At 33.0% G+C, this 20318-nt stretch overlaps 2 protein-coding genes, 2 long non-coding RNA genes and 1 other non-coding gene across 5 annotated transcripts; 4 read left to right on the forward strand and 1 right to left on the reverse strand.

The window, feature by feature from the left end:
* Positions 1-1048: 1048 nt before the first annotated feature.
* LOC104741705 (uncharacterized) lies at positions 1049-2413 on the forward strand. The gene has a single exon (XM_010462610.2). The coding sequence runs from the start codon at positions 1254-1256 to the stop codon at positions 2217-2219; it is 966 nt and encodes a 321-aa protein (XP_010460912.1). The 5' UTR covers positions 1049-1253; the 3' UTR covers positions 2220-2413.
* Positions 2414-9642: 7229 nt separating this feature from the next.
* On the forward strand, positions 9643-10793 carry LOC104741706 (uncharacterized). The gene is made up of 4 exons (XR_760359.3): positions 9643-9947; positions 10048-10107; positions 10311-10385; positions 10554-10793. It is a non-coding gene; the product is annotated as an uncharacterized LOC104741706 (long non-coding RNA).
* A 3316-nt stretch (positions 10794-14109) lies between these two features.
* On the forward strand, positions 14110-18145 carry LOC104741707 (potassium transporter 10). The gene is made up of 7 exons (XM_010462611.3): positions 14110-15139; positions 15337-15562; positions 15660-15905; positions 15993-16043; positions 16144-16404; positions 16495-16662; positions 16766-18145. The coding sequence occupies exons 1-7, from the start codon at positions 14981-14983 to the stop codon at positions 18055-18057; spliced, it is 2403 nt and encodes an 800-aa protein (XP_010460913.1). The 5' UTR covers positions 14110-14980; the 3' UTR covers positions 18058-18145.
* Positions 18146-18233: 88 nt separating this feature from the next.
* On the reverse strand, positions 18234-18307 carry TRNAI-AAU (transfer RNA isoleucine (anticodon AAU)). Its single transcript has one exon. It is a non-coding gene; the product is annotated as a tRNA-Ile (tRNA).
* A 795-nt stretch (positions 18308-19102) lies between these two features.
* On the forward strand, positions 19103-20096 carry LOC104741708 (uncharacterized). The gene is made up of 2 exons (XR_015579312.1): positions 19103-19413; positions 19670-20096. It is a non-coding gene; the product is annotated as an uncharacterized LOC104741708 (long non-coding RNA).
* The last annotated feature ends 222 nt before the right edge of the window (positions 20097-20318 follow it).

A 20318-nucleotide genomic window follows, 5' to 3' on the forward strand; every position in this document is an offset into this window, starting at 1 on the left:
TATATAAGTATATAACCAATTAGGATTTATCCATTTAGATTTATTTATACGGTATTGAAATTTGAAAGTATAATTAAATAAAAGTGTTACATGTATATGTGTGTACTGTATAGGATTAGTGCCTATACACCAACATTTGACTGTTAGTTCTATTTTCCTTACGTAAAGACTTTACTAAAGTTAAAAATTCAACTAAACCAAAAAAAGAAGCTATAAGTTCAATAATAATCTCAAAAATATTGTTGCAGTTTATTAAATATCCAAATTGATGTTTAATATGTTTGAATCCTGAAATTATAAAGTTGATATCGACATTTAACAGTTGGGACCATCGGTCCATGTGACTTCTCTGCACCTCCGATTCAGTAGAACTGTAGAAGTAACCATTATTCCTTGAATTAATTACTCTTTTTTTTCTAAAATTTAAAATCTGTAAATAAAATAAAAACCTGTAAAATAAAGTGTAATTCATAACATTCAAAACCTATTAGGCATTTATCAATTCAAAACTTTAAGATCGTTAATTAATTTCTCTGTTTGCTCTTTCTAGAAACTTGTTCCTATTATAATATGGAAGCACATAGATAGTAGTAGTATAACCACACATACGATCGAAATACCAAACCATCACAATTTTAATATATCAGATCACAACATTTCTGATATGTCGTTGAAGTTTTTTTTTTTTTTTTTTTATGTCGTTGAAGTTAAATCGTGTTTGCATTCCTTAAACTTAAAATATTGTTAATACGTACATAAATAATATACATAGTTAAAAATTAACTAAAAATATATTACAATAGTTGGTATTACAAAAATGAAAAGTCTTACCAAGAATTAAAACCAAAAAAAAAAAAAAAAAAAAAAAAAAAAAGTCTTCAAGCCCTGATTCATGATTTTGCGTCTCAGAGATCATGCACAAAGAGTTGTGCTCATAAAACTTGACCAAACTACATATATTATTATTCCTTAAATTAAAAAGTGTGTAATATTTCCAAAATATTATTTCAAAACTTAATTACCAAAAAAAAAGAAAAAGATTTGGTACAATACAAACTAGTCAAAAACTTAAACGTGTTTTTAAGAGTTTCCCAGAAGTTTCCAACAAAGTCTTTATCCTCATTTCTTGATATTAACAACACCAAACAAAGAAAGAAACTAAATAATCTCATCTTTTCTCAGATTTCCAAATTGACCCGTCGGTGATCCTTCATCTCTCCCTCTCCCTCTACGATCAAAGAAACTCACCAAACATGGATCTCCAACCAGAAGAGCTTCAGTTCTTGACCATCCCTCAACTACTTCAAGAATCAATCTCAATCAAGAAACGATCTCCAAGAACCTTCTACCTCATAACCTTATCTTTAATCTTCCCTCTCTCCTTCGCCATCCTCGCTCACTCCCTCTTCACTCAACCAATCCTAGCCAAACTCGACAAATCCGACCCACCGAACTCAGATCGCTCACGTCACGATTGGACCGTTCTCTTGATCTTCCAGTTCAGCTACTTGATCTTCCTCTTCGCCTTCTCTCTCCTCTCCACCGCTGCTGTTGTCTTCACCGTCGCTTCTCTCTACACAGGGAAGCCAGTTTCTTTCTCCTCGACTCTCTCAGCGATTCCCAAAGTCTTTAAACGTCTCTTCTTCACTTTCCTTTGGGTTGCTCTGTTGATGTTTGGTTACAACGCTGTGTTCTTTGTCTTCCTTGTGATTCTCCTCGTTGCTCTTGATCTGAACAGTGTTGGCTTAGCTATTGTAGCTGGAATCATTATCTCTGTTCTCTACTTTGGTGTTCATGTGTTTTTCACTGCTTTATGGCATTTAGGTAGTGTGATCTCTGTTCTTGAACCGGTTTATGGACTTGCAGCTATGAGGAAAGCTTATGAGTTGCTTAAAGGGAAGACTAAGATGGCTATGGGTTTAGTTTTTGTTTACCTTTTGCTCTGTGGGTTGATTGGAGTTGTCTTTGGAGCTGTTGTGGTTCATGGTGGAGGGAAGTATGGAACTTTCACTAGGACTTTGGTTGGTGGTTTGCTAGTTGGTGTTCTTGTGATGGTTAATCTTGTGGGTTTGCTTGTTCAGAGTGTGTTTTACTACGTTTGCAAGAGTTATCATCATCAGACCATCGATAAGACTGCTTTGTATGATCATCTTGGTGGGTATCTTGGAGATTACGTGCCTCTTAAGAGTAACATTCAGTTGGAGAACTTAGACATTTGAAGATGATATCTCTGGTACTGTTCTCTCTTCTCTTATTATCATTCTCTCTTGCTCTCTGTAGTAGTATGTAAACATTTGAGAAGAAGAAATGTGGAATCTGAATATTAGTTTTTGATGTAATGTGTACGTATTAGACTCAAGACTCTTTGTTGTTATTTGGCTTTGATTTGATAATTGATCCATGATTTGAACGATTTTTGAGTTTGTCGTTGAAGATGTGTGTTTTGATTTTTCTATAATTGCTGAACATTGTCATCTGTGAAAAATTAAAGGGAAAATGTTAGGTTCGTAGATGCCTAAGTTGATCATTATTAATGGAGGAAGCGACTTGTGTTAGTATGTAATTAGATGCAGGATCTTTGGAACCTAGACTAGGTTAAGTTTAGCCGTTTAGGTAGTAGGAGCAATTGTGGATACTAGTGATTTATTTTGTAATTTTGGATACTATAGTGATTGGGAAGTTTGGTATACGTTACACTAAATCTAATGGAAACCAAATTTCAAACATAATACAAAGAAAATGAACAAAATATTTTCATATGATTATATTAGTATTTCTTTTGTTAATAAAATGTATATCGTGGATTTAAATTTAGATGGTGATGTAGCAACGACTAACACAAAATCAGTATGATAAATATCGTGATCAATGAAACCAATTTGTTAGAGAAAATGCATTACGGTATACAATCTCAGTTCCGTTTTCTTGTCAACCAAATGTATCAATCAAATGTGTGTGACATTAGCAAGCCAAATCGAAAGAAAAGAATCTATAAAGATAAAAGTTTACACTTCATTTTAGCAATGGGAGTTAACATGTCATGTCTAAGATTCGAAAACATAGGCAAAGACAAAGTGAAAAGAATCTATGTTGTTCATGTTCCAAAGGTAACTCAACTTTTGAAGATATACTGTAGTGTGTTGGTTCCATATCGTATAAAACCAAACAGCGGTAATGGTCGGTCATCAAGTGCAACTAGCGGCGGTACATCGTCTATTCTTTTGTTTACTTCAATGAATGGTACCAATTATCAAACTGAACTCTAATTGGGCCTTTTATTTCTGAAGTGCGTTCAAATCTGTATTTTTTACTTTTAGTCGTAGGCCCAACAGAAAAATCTTCACGGTTTAGAATTTTCGTCAAGAACGTAGAGAATAAAAAAATAAAGAAAGTCACTTATTTACATAATAATATTTAAGAACTGTAACTTCTTATATTTTGATTGTCAAAATTGTTGACTTATTTTTATGCGTCGACAAATTATTTTGGACGTTATTATTTAGTCAAGGATAGGATAGATTTTGTGGGTATACACCGGTATAAATAAACCATAAATTTGGACGTTGGTTTCACCAAGGGAGTTCAACAACTCCTTCCGTTTCAAAATATATAATGTTTTAACTAAAACATGCAGATTAAAAAATCTTTATTTTTAACAAGTTCAACCAATCAGAAACAATACTGCATAATATAAAATAATAAATTAATGTAAAAGTTACATAGAAACTTAAAAACATTCTATATTATGAAACAAAAAACTTCTCTAAAACATCTTATATTTTGAAACGGAGGGAGTAACATATAGTACTAGTATTAATTTGATTATGACAAATTTATTTATTGACACTACGATTCGATTTAGATCCTCACCGATTCATTTGGAATAATAACATCTGGAGAATTGTGATATAAATTGTCCATTAGAAAATTATCAAAATAAAGAATATGGTTTTACGACTCACGTTATTATTTTTGAAATCGCGGATTGTTTATACAACAGAAACAACACTATTCCATACGATTGAAGCACAAATTTTAAAACTGAACGACCAGGCATAATTAACCATGGTTATGAAATGATGTAGACATGTTATCAAACAAATAATGTATGTGTAGACTCTCTCATAGATTCTCAATGAACGTGTGGAAGGAAATACAATTCCAATGCATGTGGGTCAAGCCCACCTCATGGACTTGATTTTATTTGTAACGTATCTCTCGTTCTCTCTCTTTGGTTGACTAAAATACATGTATATTTTAAACACTTTTTAAACAACCATCCGTGGCTGGCCATCATTGGTCAAACTATTAAATTGATTTCCTAAACAAGAGAAATACTCGAGGACTTATACAAACCAAAAAAAAAAGACTAATGAAAGAAAAAGTTAGACAATTTTAAGTTAATTGGAATTCTTATGTGAATTTATCAAGTACCTAGTTTTTTTGAGTATACAAAATAATTCAAGTTGGAGAATGGAGATCTTCTACATATCCAATCTTAAGAGAATTTTATATTAACACGTGTAATTTAGTTTTTGGAGAATCATAGCTGATTAAATAATTTGTGTAATTTATGAATTTTTCCCCCCAATATATCAATTCGCAAAGACTCGACGCAATCTAAAAATAGTACTTGTTTTGTGAATTATGTTTTTTCTTCAATATATCAATTAGCAAAGGCTCTACGTAAAACTAAAAATAGTACTTGTTTAGTGAATCATGTTTTTTGTTTTTCGGCTAAGGATGAAGTTGTCGTCAAATGTCACTTTTGTCTAACCTTGGTGCGACAAAATGATAATCGGGAAGATCTGAATCACCCTTTTTAAGCACCCGTTGATACGGAATATTCCAAGGATCTAACTTTTGTGATATACTAATATTCTTTTATCAAAAATATCTTAGTAAATCTTAGAAGGCAAAATAATATAGCTTCAATGTGTATTCATATCACTCCATACTTGAAAACTAAAACGACTATAGTTTATTCCATGGAAGCTAACAACTTTTTTTTTTAAATAATTATTTGCTTATTTTATTTTATAAAGTTAATAAAACCTTTTTTCTTTGGGGTGGATGGGGTATTCAAAAACCCCCCGCATTGTTGCTTCAAAATGGAATATTGAATATTCATAAAGATAACAATGAATTTGCTAGATTTTTCGATGAACTCGCGAGTGAGTGCTTGCTCTCTCAAGGGTTAGCGAAAGTCGAAACAACAATGTTTTATGATAATTAAACATTTAAAAAAAAAACAGTTCACGTATAAAATTTTCTTCTAAATACTGAATCTAATAATTTAATCTAGTATAATAAGAACGCAACAGACAACTACGTAGAACCTAAAGTATAGATTAGATTGCGATATTGATTCGTTTTATATTATAACATTATTATGCTACGACAGTTCATGTTAGGTTAAGGTCTATTCGACTATTATGCAGTTAATAAAATATTCAGAATATGATGACTAAACCTAAACTTCTTAATTAATGACATTCAATTAGAGGCTAGTTACTTTTTAAAGACACATAGTTTAGCTATACACTATATGTGTACACGATACTCGATACAGAGAGCTACTAATTAGCATGTTCCAAAGTTTTACTTCTTTTTTTAGTAAGCAAATCTGTCTATGTGTTTTTTTTTTTTTTTTTTTTTTTTTTTTTTTGATAAACTGCAAAAGTTCCGAACCTTTGATCTATATAATCTTTTTCAATATCCGAAACCAGATTTTAGTCCATTTCGATTTTTAAAATGCATCTCCAATCCAAAAGGTAATTGAACCCGAGGCACAAGAGAACCAACCCATTGAACTACCACTAGGCCACCCTTTTGGTTTGTAAAGGAGTTTTTGATGAGATAATTCATTCAATATGCAATTGGTTCTGAAGGTATTTCATCATCTATATAATCTTCTTTCAAATTTGAATTTTCTTCGTTTGTTTCTACATTGAGAAGTTTTTTTCACCGAACTGACTTAAAGGCATAGGCACGTTTCTTTCTTCAGCAGATTTTGGTTTTCTTTTTTGATAAAACAAAATTTTAATTATGTAAATAATTGTTCAACCTTAGCACTCAGGTTCAAATGCTTCTTTTGTATATAGGATAACAGGAGTTTATATATGGCATCTTAAGTGGTGCCCACGTACGGAAAATGTTTTTTAGTCGTTTCGTTTCAAAATTGTCTTTGGTTTCTGTCTTTGCTGAACCCTATTACGCATAGCACGTGATACACGTGTGCGTATGATTACCAATAACAAACACGTCTGGTAGTTTCTAACTTGGATTTACAAAAGTAGTTAGGTTGCTTTGCTTGGGTTCACCTTGGCTTCACAACCAAAAAAAAGTAGTAGTAATATGTTCATTTGGGTAATTAAATGACCTTCATTTCTCGAGTTAATAATAGAAAACCATAACACAAAAAAAAATTATTGGACCAGCTTTGTTTGTTGTTATTCCTTTTCGGACAAGGACCACTTTTTTTGGTTACCGTATCAGCTGTCTTATTGTTATATTTAGGTACAATCACGTGCCTTCAAATGAGTCCATACAAATAGTATAGGAATTGTTATACAAGAACATCAAATGACATGAGTCCATACATATCATTCTTGTTAATCGAAATTTATCTAAGTTCGATCGGTTTTTATTATTAGACATTTATTTTAACCATCGGAAAATGATAATAGCTTTTAAAGTTCTCGTATTTCAATTTCTAAATCATAAGATAAGATAAATAATAACTTCACACAGTTTTAGTTATATTTTTTGAATTTATACATGCGCACGCATATTTTTTTTTAAAAAAATTACGTAAATTCTTTTGTCTATTTGCCAACATAATTATGTTATGATGCACATACGTCATTGTAATATTTGGAGTGTGTAAGTGAGCTAGATGCGTATATGCATGCAACGCAATGGGTATTCTGTGAACTGATACTGATATCTCCAGTGTTCAAGTTTTAGTAAGTTTTAATATCGTCAATAAGTTGATTTTATGATAAGATATAGTTTGGTAATTTCGGTTTATGATATAGGTGTATCAGTGTATGTAACAAAGTCAAACTAGAATTTAATTCACGAAAAAGATATGACGGACGGTTTTGACTTTTGGTAACTGTGAAACTATATACTGTAGTAATAATTATAAACATTATCCAATAGGCAAAATTGAAAAGGATTACAATAAGTTAAATTGCACCTCCTAGATTTAAAAGTTTATCTGATAAAATAAGATAACGTGTCTTTTAGAAAACTTAAGAAAGACAAAAAAAACCCATTGGGGTTGTACGTATATATTTGTGTGTGTGTGTGATAAAGATGTGTGTATATATATTTCTAAACAAGCATTATCTTGGATGCTACGGGATCTATTTGTGAACATCTTTTCGTCGAGCCAAAGTCTAATGTTTGAACATATAAAAATGGAGTATAGTATAAATAGTATAATTGATTAATTTCCGGTTGGACGCTAATTTGTTATTTTATTTGGTTACCCAAAACGGTAAAGTACGAGACCGCATGCTATAAGTCTTATTATAGCCTAAAACGAACAGCGTCCTTTGATCTAATCAACGTGTTTAATTAGAACTTTTCACAAGGGTCTAATCGAAAAAGGAAATGTTGATATTTAAATAGTGAATTTACTTGGGTTGAGTCCTAGCGGCTAGCCGCAGCGGAATTCTTTCCAAAAATAATTTTTCTGGTCGGGAAGAATGTGGTTAGACTTAGACGTAGTTGGGTGCACGTAAATTTCCATTCGAAAACATATAATGGTTTCTAAGCTTTTAAGGTCGTCACGTACTAGAAGAGATACAGTAATATGGAAAGTGAGTTATATTTAAAAAAACAAGAAATATAAACTCATTAGCATTGTCTGTGCTATGCAGGGGTGTATTCAACTTGACATTTTAGGTGATTTTTGTAAAAGTTACAAATCCTATGTTATTTAATCATGAATTTTAAAAAGTTTTCTGAAATTCACTGTTATTGAACTAATGATTAAAAAATCTACTTTAAAATCCACTGTCATTCAAAACAGTTTGTGAATTTGGATTTTAATAAGTTTTAGGGGATGTTATTGGAGAAGTGATTTCTAAATCCATATAGAATTGTAAATTCTAGAAATCAAAACACATGGATTTTCAAATAACATGTTTTATCCTTGGATTTGAATCCTTCTATTTTACACTTTCAAATCCATTTAAAACATAATGTGGATTTTGAAATCCAAAAACAAATCATTAAATGAATAACATAGGATTTTAACAAGTATTTGTAAATCATAGAACCAATAACACATCATTTTGATAAGTATTTTAAAATTAATGATTGAATAACACATGATTTTTGTCTGAATTTCCAAATCCACTAAAATCATAGAACCAATAACCCCCTCTTAGAGATTCTGGAGGATTTGAGAGGATTTGTTTAGTCAAATATACAGAAATCCAAATCTCATGGTTTTAGTTGGGATTTGAAATTTTTTTACCATAAATCATATCAACTTCCCTAAAATCTATCAAAATTCCAAATTTCATAAATCCCATAAAATCTTCCAAAATCATTGTTTCAATACACCCCCCCTAAATAATTCATTGACCTTCTCATATATAACTTCGATCAAGCAATTTCATATGTCTTTGCTGGATTTACCAGTCATAAAATCATACAAGAAATATAAATTAATTTTATTTTATATATATATATATATATATATATTTGTTTATTTCAGACTTTCGGTACAGTTTGGTTTACACACATTGGGTTGCAGTTGATTAATTTATTTTTTCACAATTATTGTCAGTTATCCAAAATTTTCATCAATTGGAGTTATATATTCAGTTTAAACTATTTATCACATAAAATCCGTTTTTATCAGTTTAAATTATTATTGCACAAAACTATATTCAAATTAATCTCCTATATATATTAATAGAGAATCACTCTCACACAAAAGCTGATGTGTCGTGCTCACATAGCTAAGGGACAATTGCATTTTTTGTACTTTTATTTGCATTTGAATGAAAACGTAGACCCCATATTCGATATTTGAGAAACATAACCACTAAGGGTGCTGAAATTACAGTTGACTCCCTTACGAGCAAACAAAAAACAGAAGCTAAAATGAAAGATGTAACCCGAGGAAGTCTGCAATAGATTTCTTTATGGTGGATTTCAAATTGACGTCAAATGGAAGACATAAAAATATGTCTACTCCTTAATTATAGTTTAAATTTTAATTAAAAAAATTATAAAAATAATTTAGTAAACCTATTGACCAAATAATAACCACATAGACTTCATGCATTGAAATAAAATAAATTTACATATAAACTAGTCAAATTAAAGGAGGAAAGACTGATTAGGTTAAAATTATTTGATTTAGAGTTTGCTTAAGTAGACTTCTCTGTAGACTATTGGTGATTGACTTTGTAATGCCATCAACTATTAATAATAGTCATAGGCGTTCGGTCAGAACCGAGAAAACCAAATCGATTAAACCAAAATATTCGGTTTTTGGCAGCATATGTGAGAGGATCAACAAACTGATTGGCGAAATTAATTTGGTAATTTGATTTCCGGTTCGGTTCGATTTGGCGGGGCATATAACCAATCGGTTTTAATTAACCGAATTATATATACATAATTTTCACTAACCCTAACCCTAATAACTTTAGTTTCTTCCTCTTCCACCTTCTGCCTCTCTCTCTCTCGCAATCCTTCTCTTAACTCTTTCTCTTCTGTTTCCCAAAAACCCTAGCTGCGTTTTTGCCTTACTTCACCACCATTTCAATGGCGACATCATCAGCTCTTTCTTCACTCTCTTCTCTATTGGATCTGGCGTTGCCAAGAAGGTGAAATCGAAAAGCAGAAAAGTCGAACGTGTTGGGGCCAGATCTCCGGTTTACTTAGCTGCCGTTTTGGAATACTTCGCCGTCGAGGTAATAATCCCCTCGCTCTTAGTTCTTTCAATTTTAAAATTCGTAAACCCCTAATTTTTAACTGGTTTGTTGTTTTGGAAATTGGATCTGTCACTTTCAGCTTGTAGTGAGAAACGACGAGGAGCCAAGCAAGTTGTTTGGTGATGTGATGATTGCAAAGGTCTGATTTAGCATAATTTTGTTCATAGGAAGTTCAAAGTTCACATATATGTGTACGTTCTAGGTTATGGAGAAAGTATTGTAAAAAACATAAGGGGTTCTGTTTTTAGAGTTCTCTGTGCACACAAGGTGTTCGACGAATTGACTGAGACAGAAACCAAGAGAATTAATTCTTATTAATTTTTGTTTTGTTTGTTTTTGTAGTGAGGATTAAGGTTCACGAACTGAGGTTGGTGTGGTAGTGTGTGTAAAGCCGTAAATATGGAAACATATGAAGTTGTAAGTTGCTGAAAGTTTATATTTTTCATCCATCTTGTGCGTGTGTGTGTGGCTAATTCTATTTTTCATCCATCTTGAACTGAGGCCCAGCTGCTTCTTTCTCTTCATATCTGATGAATACTTTGGGACTGTGAATATGTAATGACCCATATCGCAACCTTTTTGCAGTTCTTTTTCACGCAAGACCCCCTTATTCACTAAGGATGCTCAAGGATCTTCACCATTATTCAAAACATTTACAAACAAACTTTAGCAGAAAGCAACACGATTATTAATTTATTATAGTTATCTTCGTTGTGTAAGGTTAAGATACATTGTCTGATGGTTATGGAAGCTTTCCATTGTTTAAGTTAAGAAAAGGGCATGTGACATTGTAAACCAAATCCAAATAAATTTCTGTTAGCAACATTGGTCAACGTTTGAGCTATCTTTTGTTCTCTAGGATTCTATATACAAATACAGACGTATAATCGCATTATTAGAAACTGGTTTCAGAGCTGTACAAAATCCATGGTTAGATAAAGTGTTGCTTAGCAACAATGTTGATGCACGATCATTAATTAATTTAAATTAGGTTATTATAATTATGCAATTTGATCAACTGACTTCACATTCAAAATTACATATGGTACTTGCATCTGTCGGTAAACTTCTAACAGTTAGAGTCTTCGAGATAGAATTGTTGGAGAAAAAGTTTAACTTATATATCAATATAAAAAAAGAAAATGAATATTAATTGTGTGAATGTGTTGTCTAGCCCACTATGAATTTGTCGCCGCCAACTAAAAAATCAAAAAAAAATTTATATAAAAATTTTCAATTATACAAACTTCACACATGACTCCGACATGTTGATTTCAAAAATAAGTCTAACATAATGACCTAACTACCTAAGAAAACTCCAAACTTGATTTCTCCATATGTATAATATATAATCATATCAAAAACATATAGAAGCAAGTACATAACATATATCAAAGAATATAACAAGAAAATCTTAAAAATTATTCACCAGTGAGCAATAAATTGGTTTACAAATTTTGCCGACTTCATGTTGATGTCAAACGAGTAGACATCAACAAGCCTCTACGCAGAGACTTTAACTCGAAGTCTATTTTGTGTGGTCTATTTTTGCAATTACAATTTAATAAAACAGACACCGAACGAAGTCTACTAGAATAGTTGACTTCTTTTGTTGTCTTCCTTTGTTAATTTTTTGGTCAGTTTTGCAATTAAAAACATAGAACAGAGTAGACTTCTTAGGAAGTTTCAACCCGTTAACTTTGATTACAGTCTACTCTGGTTATTTTTGCAATTGACCAAACCATTGACTTGGTAGTAGACTTCTAGCTGACAAGTAGACTTCATCTATCCGTCAACTAGAAAAAGTAAACTTCGTTGTGGTTAGTTTTGCAATTGACCAAGTTTGATTTTCCCCAAGTAGACTACGTACGAAGTCTCCAGGAATGTTGACTTCGTTTGCAGTCTGTCGTGGTCATTTTTGGGGTTGACCAACTTTTTAATTTTTTAATTAGTAGACTTCTTTTGCAGTCAACTAATTAATTTTATTTCAATAATATTACGGTCAATGCTTTTATATTATGGTCAAATCCAAAAATAGCCATTATAGAAGTCTACTATTTTATTATCGGAAGAAGACTTCATCCAACAGTCATAACTAAAAAGTCAAGAATTTGGTCAATTGCAAAAATACACCTTAGTAGACTGCACACGAAGTATCCGTTGGAAATATTATAATGCAGTCTAAACCATATTTTTTTGTTTTCAAATGAAATTAAGGAGACTGAAATTTTAGTTTACGGGCTTGAAACTCGATAAATTTTTAATTGCAAAATTGACCACATAATAGATTTTACATGATATTATGACGGTTAGACTAACAAATGAAGTCTAATTTTGCAAAAAATCAAGGAAAATCACGAAATCTACCGGAAAATAACCTTATCGGTGGTTGTTTTGCAATGTCAAGCACCGAGGACGTCGTCTTTCGTCACCACAGAAGAAACTCAGCACCAATTTAATCAATATTCAAGAATCATGACATATAACAAGATGAATGCACTTATAAATTTTCTTGGATCAAAATGGAGAGGAGATGGAAGAAACTGAAGTTCTCATAGCATTGGGTGTTATTTAAGCTTACAAATTCAGGTTGTTAAAGCTTTAAGAGCTTCAAATTTGGTTGTTCATGGTATATGGAAAATTGATGGCGGTGGCACAACCGTAAATAAAAGAAGAAGACGAGGATATGAATGTAATAAACATTTTCGCAAGAAATTCAAATATTCAGAAATAATGGCATTTTTGTGAATACAATGAATGGACAAGGATTTAATAGGGAGAAAGTGACAAATGTTGGAGAGAGAAAAAGGGGTCTAATATTGCAATTGACTCAAGTTAGAGATCCACTTTTGCAAGCATCCCCATAGCTAATGTGTCTTTTTAATAAATGTTCTTACATCTTATTATTATTTACATAAATCTGTCACTGACATGTATATATATAAGACAATGTTTTTTTCTATTAGTTTTTAAAAGTAAAAGATTTAATCAGCAACTAAAATCCAGAAATGTATTTAATTATCAATTTCATATTATATTTAATTATTAGAAGTAAATTACATTTCACAAGTAATAAAAAAATTCTCTATATATTAATGTGATAGTTATAATCCCTAATAGCATAATTAATATGAGATTATGTTGTTTTATTTTCTTAACCGATATGTGAATTAGTAGATATAATAACTCCATCAACTATATCACTGTAGAAATGGAGATGTGAACAAATCCGTCTAAAAATCTAAATAGCCGACTAGTTCATAGCCATCATAAAAGAAAATAAACTTGGCAGTTCCGAAGGAGGTAACTAATGTTGGTGAGTTTTGCAGAATTAATTAATCATATATACATTGAGAAGGGTTTGATTGTTGATATATGATGACTATATTAGAGATTATATCTCTGGTTTACGACAAAAAAAAAAAAAAAAGAATCTCTGGTTTAGTATCATAGGTAACTCGATTAGTACAGTTTGATTATTATTAGTGGTTCAGTGACTTGTATTTAAGCTTTACATTGTACACACATTTTTTATTTTTCACTCAATGAAAGTTTCACAGTGATTTGATCTGGTATCACATCAAAATTCCCCAACCTTCATTCACTACTTCCACTTAATTCAATTCTCTGATTCTTAATCAGTTTTCGATTATTCAGTCGATTAATTTTGAGATTTTGGCTCTTCCATATATATAGATCAAAATAATTATGAAACCTTCATTATAGTGAAAATGTGTACTAAGCTAAAGCTTAAATAAAAGTAGAAAATAATCCTTAGAAAAATGATGCTACAAGCTTTAGAGGAAGGACCTTTTATATATGAATTCACTAATTACAATTTAATTACAAATTTACAACTTTAATACTAATTAGTAGTACATAACAAATATATTAAACAAAAAATTTTCCTGCACGGCTGCACCTTCCACATACACTACCCACTAATCATGTATAGTACTAAGTTACTAATACTAATGAATTGTATTTGTATCTCTCTAATGATCCTAGCAAATTAAATAAAAGTTAAAACACGAGTCATAAACATGGAATTAAATTTAAATAAATTAGGTAATGTCGCCAAAAGACAAAGACAGTTTTAGTAAAATATAAATCCCAATTTAAAGAAAATATAATTAAAAGTGTAACGCTAATTATCAAATTAAACTACAAAGAACAGCTAATTTTATGTAAATCCCTCCACATCCACATCCTCGTCCTCGTCCTCGTCCTCGTCCTCGTCCTCGTCGTAATCATATAATCCCCACCCCAGTTCCTCCTCCTCCTCCCTGTCTCTGTCTCTCTCTCTCTCTCTCTCTCTCTCTCTCTCTCTCTCTCTCTCTCTCTCTTTTTCTAAAAAAAGCTGGTTGCTTTACTCTGTAAAAATAATATTAAGAAATCAGTTACTTCTTTCGTTTCTCTTAATCATCATCATCATCACCTGTAAAACTCTAAAACAAAACAAAAACCCACATTCTGGTCTGGTCATTTCGATAGCTTCGATCATCTTTGTTTCATTCTCCAGCTTGGGTTTAGTTTAGTGTGAATTTTGATTCATTGGTAACGAATTGAACATAGCCCACCAAACCTTTAATGCTCTCTCCAGAACGTGGAAAACATTTTTCCTCTTTACTGAAGAATTTTCAAAGCTTGGATTCTCTTTGAATAAAATAAAAATCCAAACTTTTTGGGTTTTTTTTTTCTAGAGTAATTTTTAATTTTTGCAAAATTTTTTATTGGATTTGTCTATTAGTTCGAAATTTGGGATGCAGGACATAAGTAGATGTTTACCTTTTTTGTGTATGAATTGTTTTATTTCTCCTTTTAGGGATTTTTTTTTGTAGATTCTCTGGTTTTAGATGATACAATTTTGATCTCTATAGCTTAAATTGATCGAATCCAAAAGTTACAATTGAAAAATCTTTATCTGGGTTTTGAGGATTTAGAGGAGATTTTAGGGTTCTGGGTTTTTAGAGTCAAAGATAAGATTTTTTAGTTTCCTTGAGGAAGTAGAAATGGCGGCAAGAGTCGAAGCATCAATTGGTGGTGGTACTGGTGAGATTGATGAAGAGGGTGGTGGTGATGGGAGAGGTACTATGTGGGATTTGGATCAGACACTTGATCAAAATATGGATGAAGAAGCTGGTCAGCTCAGGAACATGTATAAAGAAAAGGTTAGATACATAATCCTTGATTATATCTTTGTCTTGTTTGTATCGAATTAAGCTGCCTCAGAGTGTTGATTTTGTATTGGTTTTGGTTGTTTAGTTGCTCTTACACTGTTGCTAGTTTGCTACCTGCATTGGTATAGAGACATAAAAGAGAGAATCTTTTTGGTTTGGGGGTATAATGTAGTTTCGGTTTTCTGCAGAAATTCTCGGCGTTTTTACTTCTGCAGCTTTCGTTTCAGAGTCTTGGTATTGTCTATGGAGATTTGGGAACTTCTCCTCTATATGTTTTCTATAATACATTTCCTCGTGGGATCAAAGACCCTGAAGATATCATTGGAGCTCTATCTCTAATCATATATTCTCTCACACTCATCCCTCTCCTCAAATATGTGTTTGTTGTATGCAAAGCAAACGATAATGGTCAAGGTAGTATTTACATGTTATGTGGTCTTATATTTTCATTTGGTGATTTTTGCTAATGCGTATTGTGTTGATTTCGAATTATCTCTTGTTTGGTGTGTAGGTGGAACATTTGCTCTGTATTCTTTGCTCTGTAGACATGCAAAAGTGAGCACAATTCCGAACCAACACCGTACTGATGAAGAGCTTACAACTTATAGCCGTACTACATTTCATGAGCATTCTTTTGCTGCAAAAACCAAGAGATGGTTAGAGAAAGGCACCTCTAGGAAAAATTCACTTCTTATTCTCGTTCTTCTCGGTACGTGCATGGTGATTGGTGATGGAATCCTTACTCCCGCCATTTCGGGTAATGTATTTATCCACTGACCTTTGAAATAGATACATTTTGTTTTCTCCATTGGGAAAGTGTTTCATTGTGTTTAATCTGTTGCAGTCCTATCTGCTGCGGGTGGACTCAGGGTTAACCTTCCTCATATAAACAACGGTATTGATTACTACGTTTAAGTCTCTTATTTCTTGTTACGGTACCCATTTATTGGAGGTGTTGATAATTGATTACTTTAGGTTTTTGATTGTTGTTACAGGTGTTGTTGTTCTTGTTGCGGTTGTGATATTAGTGAGCTTGTTTAGTGTACAACATTATGGAACAGACAAGGTTGGGTGGCTTTTCGCACCCATTGTGTTTCTTTGGTTTCTCTTTATTGCAAGTATCGGTATATTCAATATATGGAAACATGACCCAAGCGTTTTGAAAGCTTTTTCTCCGGTTTATATATATCGATATTTTAAAAGAGGTGGTCAAGATCGCTGGACCTCACTTGGAGGCATTATGCTTAGTATCACAGGTAAAGAAACTTATCATATATGGTCTTCTTCTTCTTGTTACCATTTTTGTTATTCATTTTTGTTTGTTTGTTGTGTCTATCTAATTTCAGGGATTGAAGCTCTCTTTGCGGATCTATCGCATTTTCCAGTCTCGGCTGTGCAATTGGCTTTTACTATTATTGTGTTTCCTTGCCTTCTTTTGGCCTATAGTGGACAAGCTGCGTACCTTAGAAAGTACCCTCATCATGTAGAAGACGCATTTTATCAATCCATTCCAAGTTTGTTATCTTACCTTTATATGTTTTTGTTTCTATTGAGGGATATCTCTGTGGTCAGTAGATTCTGATGGAAGTTTCTGTGTTTTTGTTTTTGTTGTTGCAGAAAATGTATATTGGCCAATGTTCGTAATTGCAACTGCTGCTGCAACAGTTGCAAGCCAAGCCACAATATCAGCAACTTTCTCGTTGATCAAGCAAGCTTTGGCTCATGGTTGTTTCCCTAGAGTTAAAGTTGTGCATACTTCTCGGAAATTTCTTGGTCAGATTTACGTTCCAGACATCAACTGGATCCTCATGATTCTTTGCATAGCTGTCACTGCCGGATTCAAGAACCAGAACCAGATAGGAAATGCTTATGGAACCGCAGTTGTGATTGTCATGCTTGTGACAACGCTTCTCATGATGCTGATCATGATACTTGTTTGGAGATGCCATTGGGTTCTAGTCTTCTTATTTACCTTTCTATCCCTTGCCGTGGAATGCACTTACTTCTCGGCGGTGCTCTTCAAAGTTAACCAAGGCGGATGGGTTCCGCTGGTCATCGCGGCCGCGTTTCTCGTCGTCATGTATGTCTGGCATTATGGAACACTCAAGAGGTATGAGTTTGAAATGCATAGTAAAGTCTCCATGGCTTGGATTCTTGGGCTTGGTCCTAGCCTTGGTCTTGTCCGTGTTCCTGGGATAGGCCTTGTTTACACCGAGCTAGCTAGTGGAGTCCCTCACATTTTCTCTCATTTCATCACAAACCTGCCGGCAACACACTCCGTTGTGGTCTTTGTCTGCGTCAAGAACCTTCCCGTCTACACTGTCCCCCAGGAAGAACGGTTCCTTGTAAAAAGAATCGGACCCAAAAACTTCCACATGTTCCGCTGCGTCGCCAGGTATGGATACAGAGACTTGCACAAGAAAGACGACGACTTTGAGAAACGTCTCTTTGAAAGCCTCTTCCTTTTTGTCCGCCTCGAATCAATGATGGAAGGTTGCTCGGATTCAGACGATTACAGTGTCTGTGGAAGCCAACAACAGCAGTCCAGAGACGGGGTTGGGAACGGGAACGAGATTAGGAACGTGTCGACGTTCGATACATTTGATTCCATAGAGTCGATTATAGCTCCCTCAGGTGCAACAAAACGGACGAGCAACAGCATAACAGGGTCGAGCCAGATGAGCGGAGTAGGGGACGAGGTGGAGTTCATAAACAGGTGCAGAGACGCAGGGGTGGTGCATATAATGGGGAACACAGTGGTTCGAGCTAGGAGAGAAGCGAGGTTTTACAAGAGGATAGCTATTGATTATGTTTATGCGTTTCTTAGGAAGATTTGTAGAGAGAATAGTGCTATTTTCAATGTTCCTCAGGAGAGCCTTTTAAATGTCGGCCAGATTTTCTATGTGTAGAAACAATGCATAGATGTATCATGTAAAATGTTAGGCATGATTGATTTGATTATATAATAGTATGTTGTTTGAAGCTGTTTAAAGAAAACAACGACCATGTAATATAATACAAATGGAAAATCTCTCTCTTTATTTAGAAAATGAGGGAAAAAAAAAAAATCCAAGATTTTAAAAAGTGGCCTATACAGGGATCGAACCTGTGACCTTCGCGTTATTAGCACGACGCTCTAACCAACTGAGCTAATAGGCCATTTGTTAGATATTTGATACGTTATTTATTTATTTTGACTAATGTAATGTCATTGTCATGTTAAGAGATGGGAAGGACGAAGATGGTGCAGAGCTTAAATGTCATTGGTAATTTGGTATTAATTTACTTTTATACGCCGAGTTAGTTACGTTCACGATACCTTGGAAAAAGACACTCACTTCACTTCACTTCACTGGTCACTACTACTAATTCTACTTGGCCAATACTAAAAAAATATTTAATGCATCTGGAGGCGCATCTTTTTCACAACAACATTCAATATATGTCTCATCAGATTGTATTAAAAGAAAATTTTAAAGTTTTATACTATAATTTTAAAGTTTTATAGTATAAAACTTTAAAAATTTTCTTCTAATACAAAAGAAAATTTCTTATGTTTAGAAAAAAAATACTAATAAATAAAACAGAAAAGTTTCAAAGTTTTATACTAATATAATTTACTTTTGCAAAACATAAACGCAACTGACAAAAAGGTTGTTCTTTTTGGTTGTTTGTCTTTATCTCTTTGACGTTTGCAATTAACAAATAAACTTAATACATATATAGACGCATTAACCTGCTTTCACAACAATATTCAATTTAGGTCTCAAATTATATGAAACGAAAAATTTGAGATTTGTATTTTAAGTTTGCAAAAAAAAGAAACAAACTTAAATGAAAAGTATACTAGAAAACTTAATTAATTTATAGATTGCGATATTTCACATGAAAATGACCGATCATGCATGTTATAAAACGATACACATGCATGAGTCCAAAAAAATACATTTAAACAATACTACCATATTCGAAATATGATCATCGCTAAGAAAACGGCAGCCAGCAGTTGCTCCACCACCATCAACAACTGCCCCGGTCTAGAGCAGCAGCCGCTGAAACAAATGTTATTGCAACTTCAAGCAAAATTGAGAGTGGTTAAGTGGATTGTATTATTATCAGTTTTGACAGTTTTGCTGTCTCTAGCTGTTTACTATTTGGCGTCTCTTGTCCAGCCACTGCCTCTACCGCTGCAGCAAATCTCAAGCTTTTCAGCGTTTGTGCCGCCGGTGATAGCAGCCAAACAGAGACTTTACGATACAGATAACGTTTGTAACCTTCATTTTACGATCTACATATTTATCATACGTATACAAATATATATGCACGAAAAATACGATATATATATCTAGTTTTTGCTTTTTTTTTTGCATTTAAAATACCACACACGTCTATGTATTGTTATATATTATTAATATTTATCTTATAAAATAGTATATATATATATATAATTTTGAGGAATTTTTTTTGTTGAATTTAAATTGAGCATTTTAAACCAAGTAACTAGTTATGTTTGGTTGATAGATTGAGGCAGAAGATAGGAGAAATTTGGCAAGAGTCCTAAGGGAAGCAGCGACCAAGGAGAAGACGGTGATAGTGACGATAATGAATCAGGCTTGGGCGGAGCCAGATACGATGTTTGATGTGTTTCTTGAGGGATTCCGAATCGGCATAGGAACGGAGAGGCTACTCCGCCACGTTGTGGTTGTGTGTTTAGATGATAAAGCCTACACACGGTGCTTGGAAGTCTTACCCCGCCGGTGCTTCTTTCTGAAGACATATGGTGCCTACACACGGTGCTTGAAACATATGGAAGTTCCTATTAACATGGAAAAAACAAAATTGACAGAATCAGTTCAATTTTTTATATATCCAATTGTTCTTGTGTGGTTTGTTTAGATTAGAATGAACTAAAAGCGGTTATTCCTTGTATTACGAAACATTTTTTTTATTTATTTATTTAATAAGCAAGAGTTATAAAGATATTAATTAACATAACACAATTAATTAGGACATTAACAGGAAAACCAGAAAAGAACAGTGTTAAGCCAACAGAGTGATGAAACTCACACGAAACATGTAAATAAGAAGTTTGACAAGAAAATCGGTATTTTTATACTCCAGCTAAAGGGGTATGTTGAATTCATACACCAGCTATAACACTGAGTAAATC

Source organism: Camelina sativa, chromosome 14 (assembly GCF_030686135.1).
Source record: "Camelina sativa cultivar CO46 ecotype springtype chromosome 14, ASM3068613v1".
Lineage (NCBI taxonomy): Eukaryota > Viridiplantae > Streptophyta > Magnoliopsida > Brassicales > Brassicaceae > Camelina > Camelina sativa.